The sequence below is a fragment of the Spodoptera frugiperda genome, chromosome 11, assembly GCF_023101765.2.
Source record: "Spodoptera frugiperda isolate SF20-4 chromosome 11, AGI-APGP_CSIRO_Sfru_2.0, whole genome shotgun sequence".
Lineage (NCBI taxonomy): Eukaryota > Metazoa > Arthropoda > Insecta > Lepidoptera > Noctuidae > Spodoptera > Spodoptera frugiperda.
Genome location: NC_064222.1, coordinates 2,885,882 through 2,906,217, shown reverse-complemented (window position 1 = coordinate 2,906,217; position 20,336 = coordinate 2,885,882). Strand labels below are relative to the sequence as shown.

Below are 20,336 nucleotides of genomic sequence, written 5' to 3'. Positions count from 1 at the left end.
CTATAATCGAAGAAAGTGGGAATTATATTATTAAAAACATGCATGACACTGACTTCTGTGGGAAATACAAGGAATGGTGTTATATTATCACTAAACTACTCATACGTTTTACTTAATTACGCCCCTTGGATATTACTGTATTTTTCAGTCAAAATACCTTAAAAAATGACACAAATAGAAAATAGTTCCAGTGTACGAAACCCAATGAGCCTCGATCCGTACTGACAGTCAACCGACAGTTGCGGATAAAAAAGCGACAAGTTATAGACAGACTGAGACAAATGTACCGGCTTGACCGGGGCGAAACATTACGTACCGTGGATTTATAATATACACAATTATATTGTTGATCATTACCCAGTTTTAGAACGAGAATCAATGAAAATTTATATTTAGACGACAAAACGACCAAAGTAAAAAAAGTTAAAGAATATATGATTATTATATAGGTAGCATATTATTTATAGATAGCTATGAAACAATACGAAGCTTAGTTAAGCCTGTATACAAGAACATACTTAACACGTTGGTGGACAGTAACGACCACAGGCGTCTAGATAGCCTAAAGTGATAACAGTACGCCTGTCGACGTATAAATTTAGTTCCATAAAATCTGTACACCACACAACTGCTGATTTTTCATACTATTGTAAAGAATGGCATGTTGTACTGTCACCACAGGTATAATTACGACTTTTGTACTGTCACTACATTATTTTTAATTTTTGCATTACGTGAAACTATGCCTGTGGGCAATGTACAAAAAAATTAGTGTCTCAGTAGCTGCAACTTGTGAGATAGTACTGTCCACGAATGTGTTAACTATATAGTGGAAAACGAGATAAGAAATATAATACCTAGTATCTACAAGTCCTTAATTACTAAGGAGTAAACATATGAAAGTACATTAAAAAATCACTTACCTCAAGACATATTGAGAAACTTCTCGTTTTTGCTATAAACTTGCGAACTATAAACCAATAACTATAGCTATAGCGAATTTAAAGTCGCACTGTTTACAAATGCTGGGTAATCGATAGGAAAACAGACTTTTCCTGTCGGTTGCCTAGGTAACCGAGTCAAAACATTACGACTGAAGGCGCTCGTTGGTGGGAAATGTTACGTGGAGCTCTGAATCATGGGTCACGTCAACTTAACATTACACTAGTCTTTGCCCCTAGCTTCGCACGCGTTAATTATACATTGTATACCTTCCTCTTGAATAATTATATTTGAAAAACTACACTACAATGCGTTGCGTATTTCTAAAGATCTAGGTATGCTACATAGAGACAAACAGAGGAATACGAATTTATTTATTATATGAGTATAATAAATAAATCATCGTCAACAGCCTATAAGTGTCCAAAGGCCTTTTCTCACATGGAAAAGTTTGAGCATGAATCACCACTCTTGGTCAATGGGGGTTGGCAATATCAAATTTTAATTAGAAATTATAAACCGAGGTTTTCCTTCACCGTTTGTCATTACATGAATTACTAATTACTACATAGTATAAAATATTTATTGAGAATCTCGAGATATAGACTTTCTGCTTACCCAGGCTGTTTTTCAAAACCAAATGCGAATTCTACGCTTTGATTTTAATAAAATTAAATATAAATATATTTTAGTACGAAGTACGACGTTATTTTTCTACCACTTATAACATACCTACTAATATAATACAAAAGCATACGAAAATTTTCATAGATCGAATCTACCCTTGTTAGGTACCTCTGGAACAGCTCCTGAGTTTAGACACCTACATTATTTGCAAAGTTATGAAAACTAGCACGTTTACCTCAATAAAGGAAAACTTCTGATATCCTTGGTATAATCATATCGAATACAGAAATAAACATCGATCACTTGCTCAAATGTATGACAACGGAGCTCTCATCTTGTGAAAAACGATAAATAGAAATAATATTTTTTTAATAATATCCTATACAACACTTTATTGCATTTTAATTTAAAAAATGCTTAAACCAAAACCATAACACATCAGTTTGGCATCACATGTCGTGTTGACATAATGATTAACGAATAAAAAATATAACAAATGTAATGACTTTTTATCCAGTCAGTATTTAAATAAACCGCCTTTTCATCATACGATTAATTGTCTCGATAAAAAATATTACATAGTTACCTACAAATACTGATTAATTTTATATAACAATGTACTTATGTACACCTATTCCATTTGATTATATAAAATAATAATAAGTAATAACCATTGTTCCTATCTATCGCCAATCGCGAACCATCTTTGCGAATACGAATATTTGCATTCTAGTGAATGTTTTCTTTCTGTCAACACTGTCAAATGTCACATCACAGTTGTCTTCACATTGTGCTTATCTTGTCACTGTCAAATGTTATTGTTGTTTTATTGTGCAATTTACATGGACCAGACGTAGTTTATTTGAAATAAGTTGATTACGTTTATAAACAAAATAAATAACAGAAAGTGCTTACGGAAGTGTATTCATATGGATCGTACCTAAATTATTAGCTTTTTGGACAGCACTTTACATGAATATTGAAACTTTCGCTAATGAAAAATATAATGGAGAAACCTAAACCGGTTCCATTTTATGATTTATGCAGACTGTGTCTAGAAAATGAGGGCTTAACTAAAATATGTTCAAAAGAAGGGCTAGCTCGCGATGTGTATCTATGTACAGGTGTAGTGGTACGTATCTGTTTCATTTATAATCATACCACACTGTATAGTAGTGCCTTGTAACTGTTAAACGTTTCGGTACATTGCACGAGGAGTTTATAATGCAAACGAATTTCTTTAAAACTTTCTGTTAACTCAGCATTGAATTAAAGTACGTAATTGATATCTTATAACTAGAATTTTGAGTGGTAAGCTCATTGTTGATGCGGGCACAGTACCTTAAGTTCAAACAATTGTCCTATGATAATTAAGTACCGGCAAGCGCAGTATCGGACGTCCACCGAAAAGGCGGACAGACAACCTGATTAAGGTTGCAGGCATTTCTGACACTCCCTCTCGCCTCGCCCAAGGCGGAAGTAGTAATTGGATGATTTTCCCCCTCAATAAAATAGGATGTTCAGAAGTGGATGTTTTGTGTTATTAAATACTACTAAACACTCAAACAGGTTAAAAAACATCCTAGAGATGTCTAACAACTCCATAAAATTTTACAGACTTCTACAAAAACATTTTTGTCTAGAATTTGTTAATTAAAATATAATATTGTGTTTTAGTCTAAAAATGTTAACATAATATTTTTTCCAGGTTTCTAGTCAAGATAATCTACCACAGAAGATATGCTACAAATGTGTAGAAATTGTAGTGAATGCAAAATGGTTAAGAGATAAAACTACGGCAACTGACAGACATTTGAAATCCTTGTTTGTTGATGATGAACCACTGAGTTTGGGGCTCAATCGATCAGAAACGGTACATATTTCTGAATAAACATTAATAATAATAAGAAAATACACATTTATTGGCAATAGTTTCTGGAGTACAACTATCTCATCAGTTTTTTTATGAGCTGCTGGTCATTGGCCTCCTGTATAAGCAGACCATTACCTATAGTTATCTATTAGGTTAAATACAGTTCTCTTTGTTCAACTTACTTTTCCACAGTAAAATCTATCTTCACTTATTAGGACCACCAATGCTAAGTTCGGTCTCTGAAAAGTTTATTGTTATTTATTGAATGTAATACATAACAAAGCAGTGCTGAAAATTACTGCAAATATAAATAAGTTTGACTTACAAAGATGTACTAGATGTTGTAGTGAAATGTAGTGGATGTGAACATCTTTACATCCACTACAACATCTAGTACATTTTTTGTAAATATTTCCATTTATTTTTTATGGATGTTTCCAGCACTCCTTTGGATAATCTGCTAATGTTGAGTTTTGGTAGCTGGCTTGTATGTTCTGCCTGCTTTAAATAACAATTTTTTCTTTAATTTTTTTTTAACATAAGAAATTAATTCTGGCTGTTTTCAGGACCCTGCAGAACAGATTTCAAATTCTCGGCGGAGTAGTACAGATTCAGACAGAACAATAAAGTTAGAGATAGATGAAACACAGTTTTGTGTCAACGAGGAAGAAGGAGAAGAAGAAAAAGAAGTAGAGGCAGAAAAGGAAGAGGAAGAGGAAGACATCAAACCAAAAAAAAGGAAGACTAGAAGATCTGATTCCTCAGAGACTTCCGAGAGTGTAAGTTTGTTTTTAAGTCTTTGACCGCCGATAGAAAACTGTTGATGGTAAATCCTCCACTAACGTCTGTCACTGGTGACCACCACAGCATTCAATATGTTAACCTATAGTAATAATAATATTTATCACTATTTGCCAGTTTTCTTGTGATCGTGAGGCCCATGTATTTTTATGTTGATTATTTGTTTATGTGCAGTAATGTGGATTCACGCGAGACACAGTGTATTTCCTGTGTATGTATCATGTCATATACCAGCAATGTTATTAATTCTGCCTTTTTAAGAGGGGAAAAATCATCCAATGAGTTCTCCCGCCTTGGGCGAAACGAGAGGGGGTGTCAGACTCTTACTGACTAAAACCGCCCCGTTCCTACTCCTGTTTTTCGAGGCGGAGCTCCGGTAACCCGCTAGTCAGTCCGCCGCTCCGGGTCGGCAATTATTGTGCAACTTTAATAAGTCTATAAATATAATACTCCTTCTCGTTAACGGCACTTATTCGATTGATCGGATTTCGAAATGACGATGACGAAATTCATTTTGTGCCGAACTTGGTATCCGGTGGCATTCCGTTATGACACGATCGGTTTCAAGTTACAATTGTTTATACTCAATAAGCAAAAATCACGTTCCTACGTTCGCTTTATTAATAAATTCAATTAACATTACATTATCAATTATATGTGAATCTGAACTATAATTAATTGTAATTACCTATGCAATTGTTATATTTAATTTCAAATCGGTTGCACCTAATAAGATATTATATCCTTCTATTAATGGTAACTGTGGGTTCACATGAAGTAATATGATTTTTTTTAGAACAAAAATCTGACAGATTTCCTGATAATAAGCAGTACTTCGACTATCTACAGCTACTTTTTATCCCACGGAACGCGGTTAAAGCCGCTGACAGAAGCTCGTGTTATAAATTTTAATAAACGTTTTCTTCTATTTCAGAATAGACCAAACAAGAAAATAACTGTTAGAAAGGACCTTTTCAATGGCTCTCAGACCTCCAGTGTTGTAAGTATCAATTTACTATTATGTACTACTAGGTACATAAATAATTTTGTAGATACAGAAGCTTTTTACAATAGGAATAAGTTTCTTTTTTACTTTTTAGTGTTTTACGACTTAATTCACGTAACTGTTTGACGAGGTAACTCGATTAGTTTCGAGTCAGAGAAAGGGCTCAACACGACACGTCATGCAACCAACATGGTCAAACAGTTACGAGAGTAATAATACAAGAATAAGTTTTGAGAAGGTGGTAATGTGTCCCCGTAGATATTATAGCCCCTCCTCGATATTTCTAATTAATAATAACGCCATCTGAACGTTTATGTAAAATTGGAGCATCAATGACAATAAATTATTATTTCGATTAAAAAAATAGTTAGTGCATGCGTTTGTTATTGAAACCAATTTGAAAACCTTTTTTATTGTGTTGCATTTAGTTGTATAATTTTGAAAATACTCAGTTTTGGATAATAATTATTGTGTTTCATTAACGTTGTCCTGTTGGATTGAAGGTACGTACATAACTATTAAATGTTGATTTTTATTTATTTTATTTATACTATAATATATTTTTTGGGAGTGAGGCACTCCTCACTCCGCAGTCACTACTGCGTGAGGATTGTAGCCATGGTTTGAGGGCTTGTATAAATACATGAGTGATATATATGTTTTTTATTTACTTACAGAGGCGTCGACGAAGTTTAGTGTCTCCAGCTTCTAAGAAAAGAAAAGCTTGGGATCCTGACCAAATGAAAAAAGCTATCGAAGCAGTAAGGACCAAGGTCATGGGCTATAAAAGAGCGGCAAAAACATTGTCTGTACCCATTTCCACATTGAAACGATTAGCAAAAGATTCTCAACAATCTTTAGATTTACTTGTGCGTAAGCCTCTCGGTAGAAAACCGATAAAAAAAATTGGTTGAATTTATTTTATTTATGTAGTATTGAAAATAATAGCAGGAGTATGGTTAGATCAGTTTTTAATAATATACTATCATAATGTAGATCAGGTAGATCAATAGCAACACTATACGCATGTACTCAATAGTTTTAAATAAAATAAGATGAATTCTTGTATAACCACATCGATTTATTTAATCATTATTCCGCTTTTTAATATTAAACCAAAGATTTTCCATTCACTTTGGATTTTTTTAATAAATACATTTTACAATTATCTGCTGCATTTTTATTCATTGTTCCATATAACGCCGTGTGTTGGTAAATAACCAATGACGTATTTGTCATACATGTTTTATTTTTATTTTTCACGGAATATCTCGAAAATAAGTAAGCACATTACCACATTCTCTTTTACTTACTGTTTTTTCTTTTTACATTAGCTTGGCATCAATTCTTTCATAATACGTTCTTTATTGCAGACCTCGTCTACGAAAGATGTCGTCACGTCCATTAAAAAGAATCTCAAAGTGAAAATAAAAAGAATCAAAACGAGTACCGGCGACAGTTTCTACTATGTATGCGACGTAAGTTACATATTTGTATATACCTATTTTGTGCAACGAAGAAATGGGGATTATTCCACTAATGAAAATTACACCACCCACGAAAATGATCTTAAAATTCTGTTAAGTTCAAGAGAACCAAATGCGTAATCGATTATTATTTTTCAGATATGCCAAAAGAAGTTTAACGCGTGGAAGAAATATTATTTGCATCAGAAGACTCATAACAGAAATATAATCTGTCCTCTGTGTGAGAAGAAATTTGCTACGAAGGGTGATGTTGAGAAACATGTTCGTATTCACACGGGCGAGCGACCCTATGCCTGTGATCAATGCGACAAACGGTTCACACAGCGAGGCTCTCTAAAGTCACACAAAATCTCAGTACATCGAAAAGATGATCACTCACTCACTCCTAACAAACAAGAATCATAATGGCCCATAATTTTTAAATCTCTTATAAAGTTATTTACCCAGTTCCTTAAAGGATAAGATACCAGTCGTCTTATAAAGGCTAAATACTATACTATACTTTTTCATATAGGCGAAAATGTACACGTATATACCTAAGTCTAAACTAAATCAATTGCCTCACTTATCAAAAGCTGGCAAGTTATAGCACTAACGACGATCTCAATATCCCATCATGATTTTCTCATCTCAGTGAGCAATGATTGCCTAATTATAGGTAATTTACATTTGTATTATGTAATCAAATTAATACGTGAACTGCCACGTAGGTCACCGGTTAGTGGAGGATTTAAATTTGAATAAAGTTCCAAAATAAGTGTCTAGTCTTCCGAAACGTAACTATGTTTAATGTTTAATTTTAAATTCAAATTGGTTTTCTTCTATAAATAAAAGAAAACAAATTAATTCACCTCATTTTATATAGGAAAACGGAATCATTCCATTTTAAACAAGTGATTTACTACAACCATTTTTAACAGTAATTTGTCTAGATAATTGTAAAACTGTGCTGTCTATTTCTAATATATTTTTCTATTTGCATTTACATAATAATTTATGCATATGAAGATTTTTACGATAGCTTTTTCAACTGAATACTATATAGGTAATTAATTGCAAATAGAATTACTGTTTTAATTACATTTTAAGTGAGACAGACCGATGGCATGACAGTTTATGATATTTATACAATACAACGTAAACTCATACGTAGCATGCAATTATTTTAAATGAACATGTCGCTTTATTATGTCGGAAAAATAATTGAATTGAAACGATACGTAGGTATACACATTTTAGTTTAAAATAGGTGTGGAGTAGCGCTGTTGTCGTTTATAGAGTACCATAAGCAAAATTTATTTATTTATTTATTTAATATTTGGAGGACCAACAGCATTAACATTAAATAATTATAAAGCGACTTATGTAACATGCAGCCAATTATAGGTCCCCACTTTTAAACTATTATACTATCTAATTATATCGTGTTCATACATGAGCATTAAATTACACAGTAATACACAACTACAAAGCTGAATCAACCAATACAATCAAAGTAGATATTTTTTAAAGAAATCACGGCTCAGCATCCGTCTCACTGTCGCATGGTTAGCATTAAATATATCAATGTCATATGTTTTACATGATGCGTTAAGTGACTTTCCCGCTCGCCTCATAAAACTATTCTGTCTATAATTTGATGATGCTAATGGCAGATGGATCGGCTTATAATGTCGTGTCACTATTGCTGGAACATTTATGCAAATTTTTGAAAGAAGTTCGGGGTTATAAATTGTATAGGTATATAATATTTCTCGGAAAATCCGCATAATGGCGGGGATCTTTTCAATGTTTATATGACACAGGCTGTCGAAGGTTAGTGCTATTTACAGGAATGACTGAATAACCGATAACTAGTACATTGGCGATGTACTTATATAATGTAAATCTCATAGAAATGTTAATTTTATTTGTTAAGTTAAAATCGAAATAAAACTATGTTATATTTTTAAAATAGTTTGTTTTATTTGATACATTGTTACATATAGGATAAATATTTACATATATCTATATTACAATATTTTATAATAACAGTAGGCCTACAAAAATAATAGATGTGGTGAATATAACTATGTGTTTTAAATAGTAATAAAAGCAACAACATTTCAGTACTAATGTCGTGATAGTTTTAACATCCTTATAATATCACGGGTATTACCGACAAGGGTAAAATAGAAATGGATCGCCGGAATGTATGTGTGTGCATAACTCCCGAACGACTGCACCAAATTGGATAATTTTGTACGGAGAGTCAGTGAGCCAAGGTGACTAATTATTAACCAACTTAAAAAAGGAGATTTTATATTTCTGTTTTATTTTAGTTTTACTATTTCTGGCACAATGGTTTATAATTGTTTGAAAAATAGGACATATTTACGAACAGACAATACTCTTTCTGGTAAACCTTGGTCATTATTATCTCATAATAAAAGGTAGTGCAAAAGAGATAATAGAAAGATTTGTGTAAAGGTACCTCATAGGTCCGCACTATATTTAGATTTGAACAATATTTCGTGTCGTTATTACACTATTTGTACAGTTTTAGTAAAATATATTATTTTCAGGTTTACCTAACTACCTATAAGAAGCCATTTATGAGCTTGAAGGACGCTCACTAAGTAAGTACTTTAATAAAACTTTACAAACAATAATAAAAACTTAAATAACCATGAAGGATTTCAATTTAAATCAATTTCATTACATAGTAACCGATAGTTTTATGTTTTCAAGAATTTACTCAAGTGTTCCAGTAAACTAATGAAAGCTATCGTTTTTGCACTTGCCAGATGGCGCTGCGAGCGATAATAGTCTTTTTAGATCCTAATGATTAAATACGATGACGGTTTATAAACCTAACTATGTAATATTACAGCAAATACAAGTACGATAGCCTTCATTGTATTTTTATCTGTGGTTATCATATCGGCGACATTTTCTATTATAGTAATTTTTTATGTAGAATAATTGCACAAGTTTAAAAAGATTGCATTGTGTGCTCATTAAATCGATAACGGAGATCGCTATGATAGTTATTATAAATGGAAAAATAATATAAATTAATTATAATAGTATTTTATACTAAAACATTCCCAACATACGAATATTATTTTCGCTCTCAGTTCCAAAAGTTTCTAATCCGCGTCCTAACTAAATAACATGTCACTGTTATTGAATTTTCAACTCTATGATTTCATGATAAAGTCTAAAATAAATTACAGGGAGGAATAGGTCGGTATACACACAGCAATTTCGGATTACTTTATTTTAGGAATATCACAGACATGTTATGTAGTATGGACGCAAGATATCAACCCAGTCAGTTACTCAGTGGAATGCATAGAGCAATAACAAGAAGGTACAGACCGCCACAACGAGACCAATAATGAGTGAGTCGCGACGTTTGCGAGCGTTGATCCTGTAGATTAAACTGTTCAGCATTGGAAATCTGGAATTATAATCACAAGTTTAGGATAAACATTATAACGGTGCTGGAGTAAAAAGGAAATATTATATATACGATTTTATTTTGCTGGAATTTAGAAAATCTATTTAAATTAACCTTAAGTTTAGAAGCTTTTATTTAATGTACGGAAGTGACGTTACGCGATATTGCAAATCGATGTAAAAAGGTCATGATTTTGATTTATATGTAGAGCAAAGTACATATCTTACCTGTTAGTGATATTATTGAATGTGGTCTGCATACGTTTGAATGTCTGTCGTTGTGACGCGAGGTGCTCGCGCGCCTCCATCGCGATGTTGATTTGTTCGTCCACTAGTATGTGCGAACTGGAAATCATTATTTATTTATTAATTTAATTAATAAGCACATGTTTCTAAAATAATCCTTCATGCAGATATACAATGTACCATCTATAGATTTGAATCCTGATCCAATATAAATTGTTTGAAATCGTCATAATAGCAAAAACTGACCGCACGGTTGGCGCGGTGGCTGGGCAACTGGCTGCTGCTAAATGTGTAGTGGGTTAAATTATCACACGAAGTATTTCTTTGTGTATTCAACAAATTATTGTACCGGGTCTGGGGGTCATGTGTATGTGATTTTGTATATATAATAATACCCACGACACAGCAGAAAATACTAGTATGTAATTATAATAAGAACAAGATTGTGACCATGGGAGTGTGTACAGACCTGTGTAGATGATTGGCCTCCTTGGAGTACTGGTCGCGGCGCGAGAGTCCGATGGTGGCGGCGGGCGGGGGACTGGCGCCGCGGAGCAACTCCTCACGCTCACGTCGCGCGTTCACTCGTGCTGACGTCTTCGAGAACTCCTGCTGGTAATCCTGCAAGCAAATATTTAGGTACATTACAAAGAATGTGGAACTGTTACTTGACAAGACATATGGAATTATTAACTGTTGAAAATGATGAAATATTAATACACATTTATTATAGTCATGTCAGCCTTCTCTGGTGATGTTCACATTGCATTGCATACATTGTTTATACAAATAACAACATTATTTATTGCAAATGCATATTATTGCAAACCATACAATGTTTGCGTGGTGTGGTACCTACATAACATTATAATCACAGATAAACTAATGTGACTAACATATAGTTTTGAACTACAACATATAATTACAGAATGTATACAGGCCAACTTAATATAACTCACCATTAATATTTCTCTATGTCTCTTTATAGTGTGCATTGTAGCTGTTCCACTTGGGGCCAAATCTGCCATTTTGTCATTTATAGAGGACAACTGGAACAAAATAAATAATACAGGAGACTGTAATTTTGTTCTGCAATAGATTGCAAAATAAGTCTAATATTAATATAAATAAACATTCTCCATAGCCATTGAAATCAGGATTTGTACTTAGTGAAAAGTGGGACCCCTTTACATAAAGGTTATAACATGCATGACCCAACAGTGGGTGTTACCACAATTTATTATTTATATATTGTTAGGATAATTAGGATTTGTTTACTGCATTTGGTGACGTCATCTCACGAATCTATTTAAAGTGGGGTAAGCTTGCCGAACAGGTCATTTGTCGGTTGGCTTTCGCACAGGACGGTCGTGAGGTGTCGGCGCTATTTGCTGTGAGTTATTTCTTTTGTGATTATTTAATGCATTTGTGATTATTATTTGTGATTATTATTTTTGATTAACGGTTGTTTGTCAATCACGATTCAATTTGTTATTTTCTTGTGATTTTGGTTATTTAATAAAATTGTGTAGACATAAGAATAAATTAGTTGTATTTTGTGTTACTAGTTTATTTTTTTTTAATAAATTCTGGCTTCTGATCCTAAAATCAGAAGTGGGATTCGCCTACATACCCACATAAATTAAATTATTAGATTCGTTTTGAAAAACAGCCGTTAATTCGTAATTAAAATGCCACGTTCCTCTTGTAACGATTCTGATGTGTCACCGCGCCGCAAAACAAAGCGCAAGAGTAGCGGATCGCGTCGGCACCGCCGCAATTCTCGTTCGCGTTCCCGCCGCAATTCTCGTTCGCGTTCCCGCCGCAATTCTCGTTCGCGTTCTCGCCGCGATTCTTATTCCCGCTCTCGCCGTGACTCTGTTTCACGTTCACGGTCGCGTTCTCGTCGCGAATCCAAGTCGAGTTCTCGATTACGTTCCCGTCACGGTTCTCGGTCGCGTGTCACACGCTCCCGCAGCCGTGAGGGCACAGTGGGGCAAACGTTAGCAGCTATAAGGTCGCGATTAGATGCTATTGAGGGAAGCGTGGCCAGCACGTCACATACGCCACCACTTGCTGAACATAGCACCAGCCAGCGCTGTAATAGTGATGTACCGTCCGCGGCCGATACGTTGGCTGATGCTCTCAACGCTGTGATAAACAGAGTGAAACCCCATAACTACTACGTGTCTAATTTTGATCCGGCGGTTCATAACTTTGAGACATGGTGTAACGAGGTTGAGCGGGCAAAATTAACAAATAATTGGGGTGATTCAGAATGCTTATCGCGGGTGGCCCATTGTTTGAAAGGGGATGCCAGGACCTGGTTAAATGAATGGGTTACCAGCGATCGTTCTTGGAGCAATTTCATTAAAGAATTTAGATCTTTATGTCCGCACAAGCTCGACTACGCAAATATCCTCTTTGAGGTTATGAACACAAACTCTAATAAATTCAATACGTATGCTGAGTACGCCCGGCGTTCGCTGCTGCGATTGCGCATTGTTAAGGGTTTAAGTGAAGAACTGATGGTCCAAATAGTTATCCGAGGTATCAATGACGCCCAAGTGCGAGCCGCAGCAGCAAACGCCGACCTAACTATTGATAATTTAGTCACATTCTTAGCCATTTATACTAAGCCTAGCTTTAACAAACCTGATAATCGTGCAAGTTCTAAGTCCAATTTATTTAATAAACGTAACAATGCACCCCCGGGTAGCTCGTGTTACTTATGCGGTAAAACCGGACATCTGCGAACCAATTGCCCTAAGAAGCGTAAACCGGATGAAAAACCGAATACAGTGTCGTGTGCGTTTTGCAAAAAGCTTGGGCACGCTGAGAGTGATTGTTATACGAAGCGGCGCGTCGAAGCTTCGAATAATAATCAACGAAAGGTGAACCTCTGCAAGGAGGTGCATGGCTATTCAGGGACTAATGATATTACTACAGCCGTAATCCAGGGCATCCCGGTTGACATCTTAATAGATAGTGGGGCCCTTGATGTGTCCTTAATCTCTTCGGATATCGTAAAACATTTTTCCTGTTCGCGAAAGCCAACCTATCGTGTCTTAAAAGGTATAGGTAATAACGGGATTGTCGCTCACGAGTATGTTACCCTTACGGTTGAGTTCAGTAAAATCTCACTTGAAATAGACTTTGTTGTGGTGCCGGCAGCATATATGAATACACCAATAATCGTTGGAACCGATGTGCTTAACAGAGATGGCGTTACTTATATCCGAACAAAACATAGTCAATATCTGGCACATGCATCTAATTCAATTTGTGCAGTCAGCACTGTTAGGCCTGTCGAGCCCTCCGACATTAACACACCTCTTCAAGGTGAAGAATTAAGGCTCTTGGTGCAAACAATAAACGATTTTGTACCGTTTTTCATATCTGGTACCGCTACCACGACAGTTACGACGGGTAAAATGCAAATCAATTTGACAAGCGATGTCCCCGTGGCATATCATCCTTACCGCCTTTCTCACCAAGAAAAACTTAAGGTTAGGGAAATAATAAAGGACTTATTGCACAAAAATATAATCAGGGAGTCCACATCCGAGTATGCCAGCCCCATCATCCTGGTTAAAAAGAAAGATGGCGCAGACAGGATGTGTGTGGACTTCAGGGCGCTCAATCGCATCACTGTCAAGGACAGGTATCCCCTGCCCTTGATAGAAGATCACATTGACCGTCTTGGGTGCTCGAGGTTCTTCACAGGCCTTGACATGGCCTCAGGCTTCCATCAGATTTTAATAGATGAGGCCTCAGTCCATAAAACAGGTTTTGTTACTCCGGAAGGGCACTACGAGTACCTTAAGATGCCTTTCGGTCTATGTAACTCTCCCACAGTTTACCAACGAATCATTAACAAGACCCTTCGAAGATTTATCGAGACAGGCCAAGTCCTTGTTTACATCGATGACGTTCTCATAATGAGTATGACAGTTAACGAAGGTATTAAGTTGTTACGAGAAGTTTTACAGACATTAACTGAAGCTGGGTTCTCGATAAATCTCCGAAAGTGCTCGTTCCTAACCACCGAAGTGGAGTATCTTGGCCGCATTATTAGTCACGGTCAGGTTAGGCCGAGTCCTCGCAAGATAGAAGCCCTAGTAAACGCCCCCGTGCCAAAGAACGTTAAGCAAGTTAGGCAATTCCTGGGCTTAGCAGGTTACTTCCGGCGGTATATTAAAAACTACGCCACAAAAACTGCAAGCATCTCTCGTCTGACCAAGAAAGAGGTAAAATTTCATTGGGGCAGTGAACAAGAGCAAATTCGTCAGGACCTAATCAAAATATTAACTAACGAGCCCATACTTGCAATTTTTGACCCCAAACTAGTAACAGAACTCCACACAGACGCGAGTAGCTCAGGTTACGGTGCCGTCTTGATGCAAGTCCATGTTGACGGTAGCAAACGTGTGGTAGCTTATTTTAGTAAAGTCACTCAGGGCGCAGAGAGCAGATACCACTCGTATGAGTTAGAGACGCTGGCGGTCGTCAGGGCATTGCAACATTTCAGACATTATTTAATCGGCATTAAATTCAAAATTATCACTGATTGCAATGCACTGAAGTCCACCGAGCGCAAAAAGGATCTGCTCCCACGCGTTGCGCGTTGGTGGATTTACCTGCAAGATTACAATTTCTCTATTGAATATAGAAAAGGCGTTATGATGTCTCACGCCGACTACTTAAGCAGGAATCCACCCGAGATCCAAGTTAACAACATAGAAAGACCATTAAATTGGGCCCAAATTGCACAAGCTGCTGATAATGAAACTCAGGAGCTTCTGCAAAAGCTTAGGGACGGTAGCCTTGATACTCGACGCTATGTGTGCAAAAACGACTTGCTCTACTACCGTTACTCCCCAGTTGGTGAAGAGTCTAGACTCTTATGTTTCATACCAAAGGGTCATAGGCTCAGCCTCTTACGTATTTTTCATGACGAACACGAGCATATAGGAGCCGAGAAAACGATGAGCCTTATTCTCAAACATTTTTGGTTTCCCGGCCTTAAGCAATTTGTCAATAAATATACGTCTCATTGCCTAGTGTGTATGTCCAAAAAGAGGGTTCCCAGAGCTCCTCACCAACCTATCACATCATGGGAAAAGCCTGGCGAACCCTTCAACACGATTCATGTAGATGTGTTAGGTCCTTTGCCCGAGTCAAATGGTTTTAAAGGGGTTTGAGTAACTTTGTATGGACTTGTGGCGTCATTTTTTTTTTCAGCGGCCACCAATAATTTTCATGTTACTTTGTTCTGCTGTGTTCATTACACATATATGTTCAATTATTTTTATCCTAAGTTATATCAAAGCTGAGATATTTGAGTTTGAAGAATTTAAAAATGTAGTCTCTATAAATACTTCAATTACCGTCCTGTGTGAAAAAAAATCTTAGTTATTGTATATTATTAGAAGATTGATATTAGTTATTGGCTTTACTGTTTCTCGACCTCTCGTCTATCAATGTGACGTTAGTATTGGGCCCTAGGAAATAATAAAAACACAGTATTATACCTTATTGCATTTATTACATGATTTTTAAAAACACATTTACATATTAACTTTCTTCGTCCATTTCGTTCTCAATGTCATGTCGAATAATGGTATCTAAAAATTGTGCCGGCGGAGTCAGATTATTTTGATATCTGCCCCATCCCATGTACTATAATGGACATTATATGCGAACAGCAGCCTAAGGTCCGTTTTCCGATTATACATGAGCAATAGTGGCCCAATATTGCATCTAGCCCTTGTGCATCTTGCCCTTCCAGTGTTTCTACCAGAAAGTCGACCCATGAAATGTGTGACCAAAAAAAAAAAAATAATTTATGTAATATTTTAAATAGATTCATAGGTAGTCATACAGACCTTTGCCAAACAGGGGATGTACTATGCTAACTAGACACATAACGCTCTGTAATGTCTAGGTACGCATTTTTCGGGGGGGTTTGAACCCCCCCCCCCTGGCTACGCCTATGGTCGTTATAATTATCCACAAGTCCACGAGAGATTAGAAGCGCGCCACACCATCGGCCCATAGATAAAGAGTGCAATAACATTTAATAACTTCTTCGATTTCAATGACCAATATAAAACCAAATATCTCAGTTCCGATATGGTTTAGAGAAATATGACCATAATAGCTTTTGATCGCTGTATTCTGTTCTTTCATAATATTTAAGTTTCATTACTGGCCGCTCAACTTCAAAACGACGCCAACTTTACCCAAACCCCTTTGTTTTAATACTTGTAGATGCATTTACAAAATTTTGTTTACTTTATGCATTGTACCGCCAAGACACTACCGAACTCAAGCGTGTATTTGAAAATGCAATATCACTTTTCGGTGTACCTAAATTGTTAATTTGTGATCGTGGCCGAATGTTTGAGGCCTCTAGCTTTACGGGGTGGGTACTAGAAATGGGTTGTGACATCCACTATGTAACGCCTGAAATGCACCACGCAAACGGCCAAGTAGAAAGGTACGTTCGAACTGTTTTAAATCTTATTCGTGTTGAGAGCGACAATAAAAGTACTACCTGGTCGGATGCGCTGTGCAAAATTCAATTAGTTTTAAACATTACTAAACAAAAAACCACGCAGTTGTCTGCCTTAAATTTGTTAATTGGATCCGACGCGACCACTCCTGTCATCCGTGCGCTAGTCCGTGATGTGGCCGTCGAAAATGCACAACCAAATCGTGAGGCCTGGCGGGAGATGTGCAGGGATAGAGCCAGAGGCCTGCTTAAAGAAAACCAAGCAAAGCAGGACTCATACGTGAACCGTCATCGGCGCCCTCCCAGGACTTTCCAGGTTAACGACTGCGTATTTGTCATCAAATACTCTCAATCCACCGGAAAACTTGACTCGGGGATGAGAGGCCCTTACCGAGTGATCAAGGTGCTTCCAAGTGGCCGGTATGAGCTCAAGTTATTGGGCGGTGCTCGTGGAAAGACCACACAAGCAGCTGCGCAGTATATGGTGCCCTGGAAAGGGGAGTGGTGTCCCGAGAGTTGTGCGGCTTTCTTTGAAAGTAAGTAACTGTTGTTATTTGTTATATGCCTAACAAATGTTCTGTGTTACAGCTTTTAGGTACGTTCCGTGTGAATTTAAGGAATGTACAAGGATTCGCCTTGTCACGAAGCATATCTACGAAACTATGAAAGATCGGGCGTTCAGTGTGAGGTCCCGGAGGCAATCCTGGTAGACATGCAATATGGTGTGTGTGGGTGTTTACCCGGCAGACACGCTATGCGCGTGTGGGCTTTGTCCCGGCAGACACGTTTTACGTGTGGGTGTTTACCCGGCAGACACGCTATGCGTGTGTGGGCTTTGTCCCGGCAGACACGTTTTACGTGTGGGTGTTTACCCGGCAGACACGCTATGCGTGTGTGGGCTTTGTCCCGGCAGACACGTTTTACGTGTGGGTCTTTACCCGGCAGACACGCTATGCGTGTGTGGGCTTTGTCCCGGCAGACACGTTGTTACACGTGTGGACCTCGGTCCGGCAGACATATCGTGTGATATGTGTAGGAAGTGATGTATGAGAGTACGAGTATATGATCAAATGGAGATGCGTGCATGAGATGCTTATTAGGTGTGACAGATGATTCTTATTTACTCGTATGATTCTATGACAGAGGGCCTTGGTAGCGTGAAGTATGAAATTGTAGGCAACATTTTACGAATTACAGCTTAATAAAGCAAATATCTCTTCTTCTAGACGCAGAAGACGAAAACGATGATGATGAGTTCGCAGGACCCTCATCAGAGCCTGCAGCACCCTCACCTGCCGCTGATGACACTGAAGACGCCACTCAAGACCCTGCTGATGATGTGCCCGAGGACGGCGCACGGTCAGGAGAGGCCGTGTTAGGATAATTAGGATTTGTTTACTGCATTTGGTGACGTCATCTCACGAATCTATTTAAAGTGGGGTAAGCTTGCCGAACAGGTCATTTGTCGGTTGGCTTTCGCACAGGACGGTCGTGAGGTGTCGGCGCTATTTGCTGTGAGTTATTTCTTTTGTGATTATTTAATGCATTTGTGATTATTATTTGTGATTATTATTTTTGATTAACGGTTGTTTGTCAATCACGATTCAATTTGTTATTTTCTTGTGATTTTGGTTATTTAATAAAATTGTGTAGACATAAGAATAAATTAGTTGTATTTTGTGTTACTAGTTTGTTTTTTTTTAATAAATTCCGGCTTCTGATCCTAAAAATATCATATTTGTGTACAAAAGTACATAAAACAGTATCTACAGTAGAATCCGGTTATAACGACTACCAAGGGACCGGTGACATTACGTCGTACTAACCGGAAGTCGTATTAAACGAACAGAAAAAAGTTTTTTTTTTATATAACAGATATTACAGTTAAATGCCCGTTTAGGTGATGAGCAGATAAAAAAAAACTCATTTTAATCAAAATAGTTATTTATTAATTATTCAAATTATGTAAGGATGTGTAATGTACATACGTACATAATGTACCGCTTTCTTATATGGAAGTGTAAATCTATTCTAACAACTTTACATTTAATGCAAATGGTCTGTAATTTTTGTTTATTTCTGGTTTTATTCGCGTTTTATCGCGTCACTTGGATTTACCTACAAATACGTACTGCCATAAAATAAACAGTCAATTTCCAATCAGAGGCGTCGCGCGGGGCGATAGTTGAGATAGCTAATCATTTATTTCATTATTTTCTATGAATTATTTGTAAACACGGCAACACTCGTCGTTTTGTCGTTGTAACCGGACAATTATGTGTGAAATTCGGTCGTTAAAAGCGGTTGGTCGTTGTAAGCGGAGTCGTAATAAACGAATGTCTATTAATGCAAGTTTATACTAAAACCAAACAAATGCCTAAACTTTCGTCGCTAAAAACGGTTGGTCGCTATATGCGAAGTCGTACTAAAGGGACTACACTGTACTTTGGATAGAAGTGCTACTGCTTATTCTTGTTGGAATTTCATCCCAAAAAATATAGTACATGCATTGATTTTGTGTATATTACTATAGTAAAGCTTTATTGCTTATTAATAGTACAAATAATAAAGATGGATATCTTAAGTTTACCTTATTTAACAGTTGTTGGAGCTCCATAGACATGGTGTCAAACATGTCGTCACTGTTTATGAGAGGCACACTCTCGGAGCTCAGTCCGGAATTACTCGAGCTCACGCCGAGTTTGCTAAATGCCACCAGTTTTACATCTATGTCATTTTCAAGCAGTCGGGCTTGCTTCCGCAACTCTGAAAAGAATCAATGGACATAACAATATATTATTGTTACTTAGTTGTCAAGCTGAGAATACTACAAATGTAAATTAACTGTAATTGTCAACAATGGAAGGAATAAACATAATTAAATTAACGGGAACCTATCATACCCTTTATGAACAAAACAAATACCTAGATTTATGTCATTATTCCACATATTTAATGTTCTTTCTGTGGTAATTTACAAGTTCTTAAGATGACATTTTCCTGTGAAAACAGATTTGGTTTAAAAGAGCGTATGCAATACAAATAAATTTACTTTCCGAATCAGATTTTACGTGTTGATAACTTTATGAATGCAACGTCACAGTATTGTGAACAAGTGAACCGGCACAATATAACTGTTTTATTCACTCACCTTCCCACGAAGATCCCGACATAGCGGTCATTTCTCAAATATAATCGAAATCAGTAAATAAACCTTTGATTGTTCTATATTTTGTTTAGATCTTGCTTATTTATTTTCATACGAATCTACTTTTTGACTCATTTGAAAATTAACATGACATTTGTTTGACATTCCTATCTACTGACATTATTTTGATATTTGACAGCTGTTTAAAAAAAGTATTTAGTAGCTGCATATTTACCTCTTACTCT

At 36.6% G+C, this 20,336-nt stretch overlaps 2 protein-coding genes and 1 long non-coding RNA gene across 5 annotated transcripts; 2 read left to right on the top strand and 1 right to left on the bottom strand.

The window, feature by feature from the left end:
* Window positions 1-2,367: 2,367 nt before the first annotated feature.
* Window positions 2,368-8,690, top strand: LOC118274539 (putative zinc finger protein 840). Of its 2 annotated transcripts, XM_035592091.2 has the most exons (6): window positions 2,372-2,701; window positions 3,278-3,442; window positions 4,009-4,221; window positions 5,178-5,243; window positions 6,623-6,727; window positions 6,875-8,690. In XM_035592091.2, the coding sequence occupies exons 1-6, from the start codon at window positions 2,564-2,566 to the stop codon at window positions 7,139-7,141; spliced, it is 954 nt and encodes a 317-aa protein (XP_035447984.2). In that variant the 5' UTR covers window positions 2,372-2,563; the 3' UTR covers window positions 7,142-8,690. The 2 variants fall into 2 exon arrangements, with proteins under 2 accessions (XP_035447985.2, XP_035447984.2); XM_035592092.2 differs by lacking the exons at window positions 6,623-6,727; window positions 6,875-8,690 and adding an exon at window positions 5,927-6,471 and having other exon boundaries at window positions 2,368-2,701.
* Window positions 8,677-20,263, bottom strand: LOC118274540 (Golgi SNAP receptor complex member 1). 2 transcript variants are annotated; one of them, XM_035592093.2, is made up of 6 exons: window positions 20,095-20,263; window positions 19,534-19,709; window positions 11,386-11,475; window positions 10,896-11,047; window positions 10,409-10,525; window positions 8,677-10,181 (listed from the first exon to the last, which is right to left on the bottom strand). In XM_035592093.2, the coding sequence occupies exons 1-6, from the start codon at window positions 20,123-20,125 to the stop codon at window positions 10,061-10,063; spliced, it is 687 nt and encodes a 228-aa protein (XP_035447986.1). In that variant the 5' UTR covers window positions 20,126-20,263; the 3' UTR covers window positions 8,677-10,060. The 2 variants fall into 2 exon arrangements, with proteins under 2 accessions (XP_035447986.1, XP_035447988.1); XM_035592095.2 differs by lacking the exon at window positions 20,095-20,263 and adding an exon at window positions 19,869-20,019.
* Window positions 11,678-18,628, top strand: LOC126911228 (uncharacterized). Its single transcript, XR_007705758.1, has 2 exons — window positions 11,678-11,819; window positions 17,532-18,628. It is a non-coding gene; the product is annotated as an uncharacterized LOC126911228 (long non-coding RNA).
* Window positions 20,264-20,336: the final 73 nt, after the last annotated feature.

Excerpts from the sequence above, each read along its gene's own strand:
- LOC118274539 (XM_035592091.2), top strand. The coding sequence starts at position 2,564 with ATGAAAAATATAATGGAGAAACCTAAACCGGTTCCATTTTATGATTTA. Across the intron at positions 2,702-3,277 it reads ATCTATGTACAGGTGTAGTG|GTTTCTAGTCAAGATAATCT; the intron begins GTACGTATCTGT and ends TATTTTTTCCAG. Across the intron at positions 4,222-5,177 it reads CCTCAGAGACTTCCGAGAGT|AATAGACCAAACAAGAAAAT; the intron begins GTAAGTTTGTTT and ends CTTCTATTTCAG.
- LOC118274540 (XM_035592093.2), bottom strand. The coding sequence starts at position 20,125 with ATGACCGCTATGTCGGGATCTTCGTGGGAAG. Across the intron at positions 11,476-19,533 it reads TCCAACAACTGTTAAATAAG|TTGTCCTCTATAAATGACAA; the intron begins GTAAACTTAAGA and ends ATTTTGTTCCAG. Across the intron at positions 11,048-11,385 it reads GACATAGAGAAATATTAATG|GATTACCAGCAGGAGTTCTC; the intron begins GTGAGTTATATT and ends ATTTGCTTGCAG.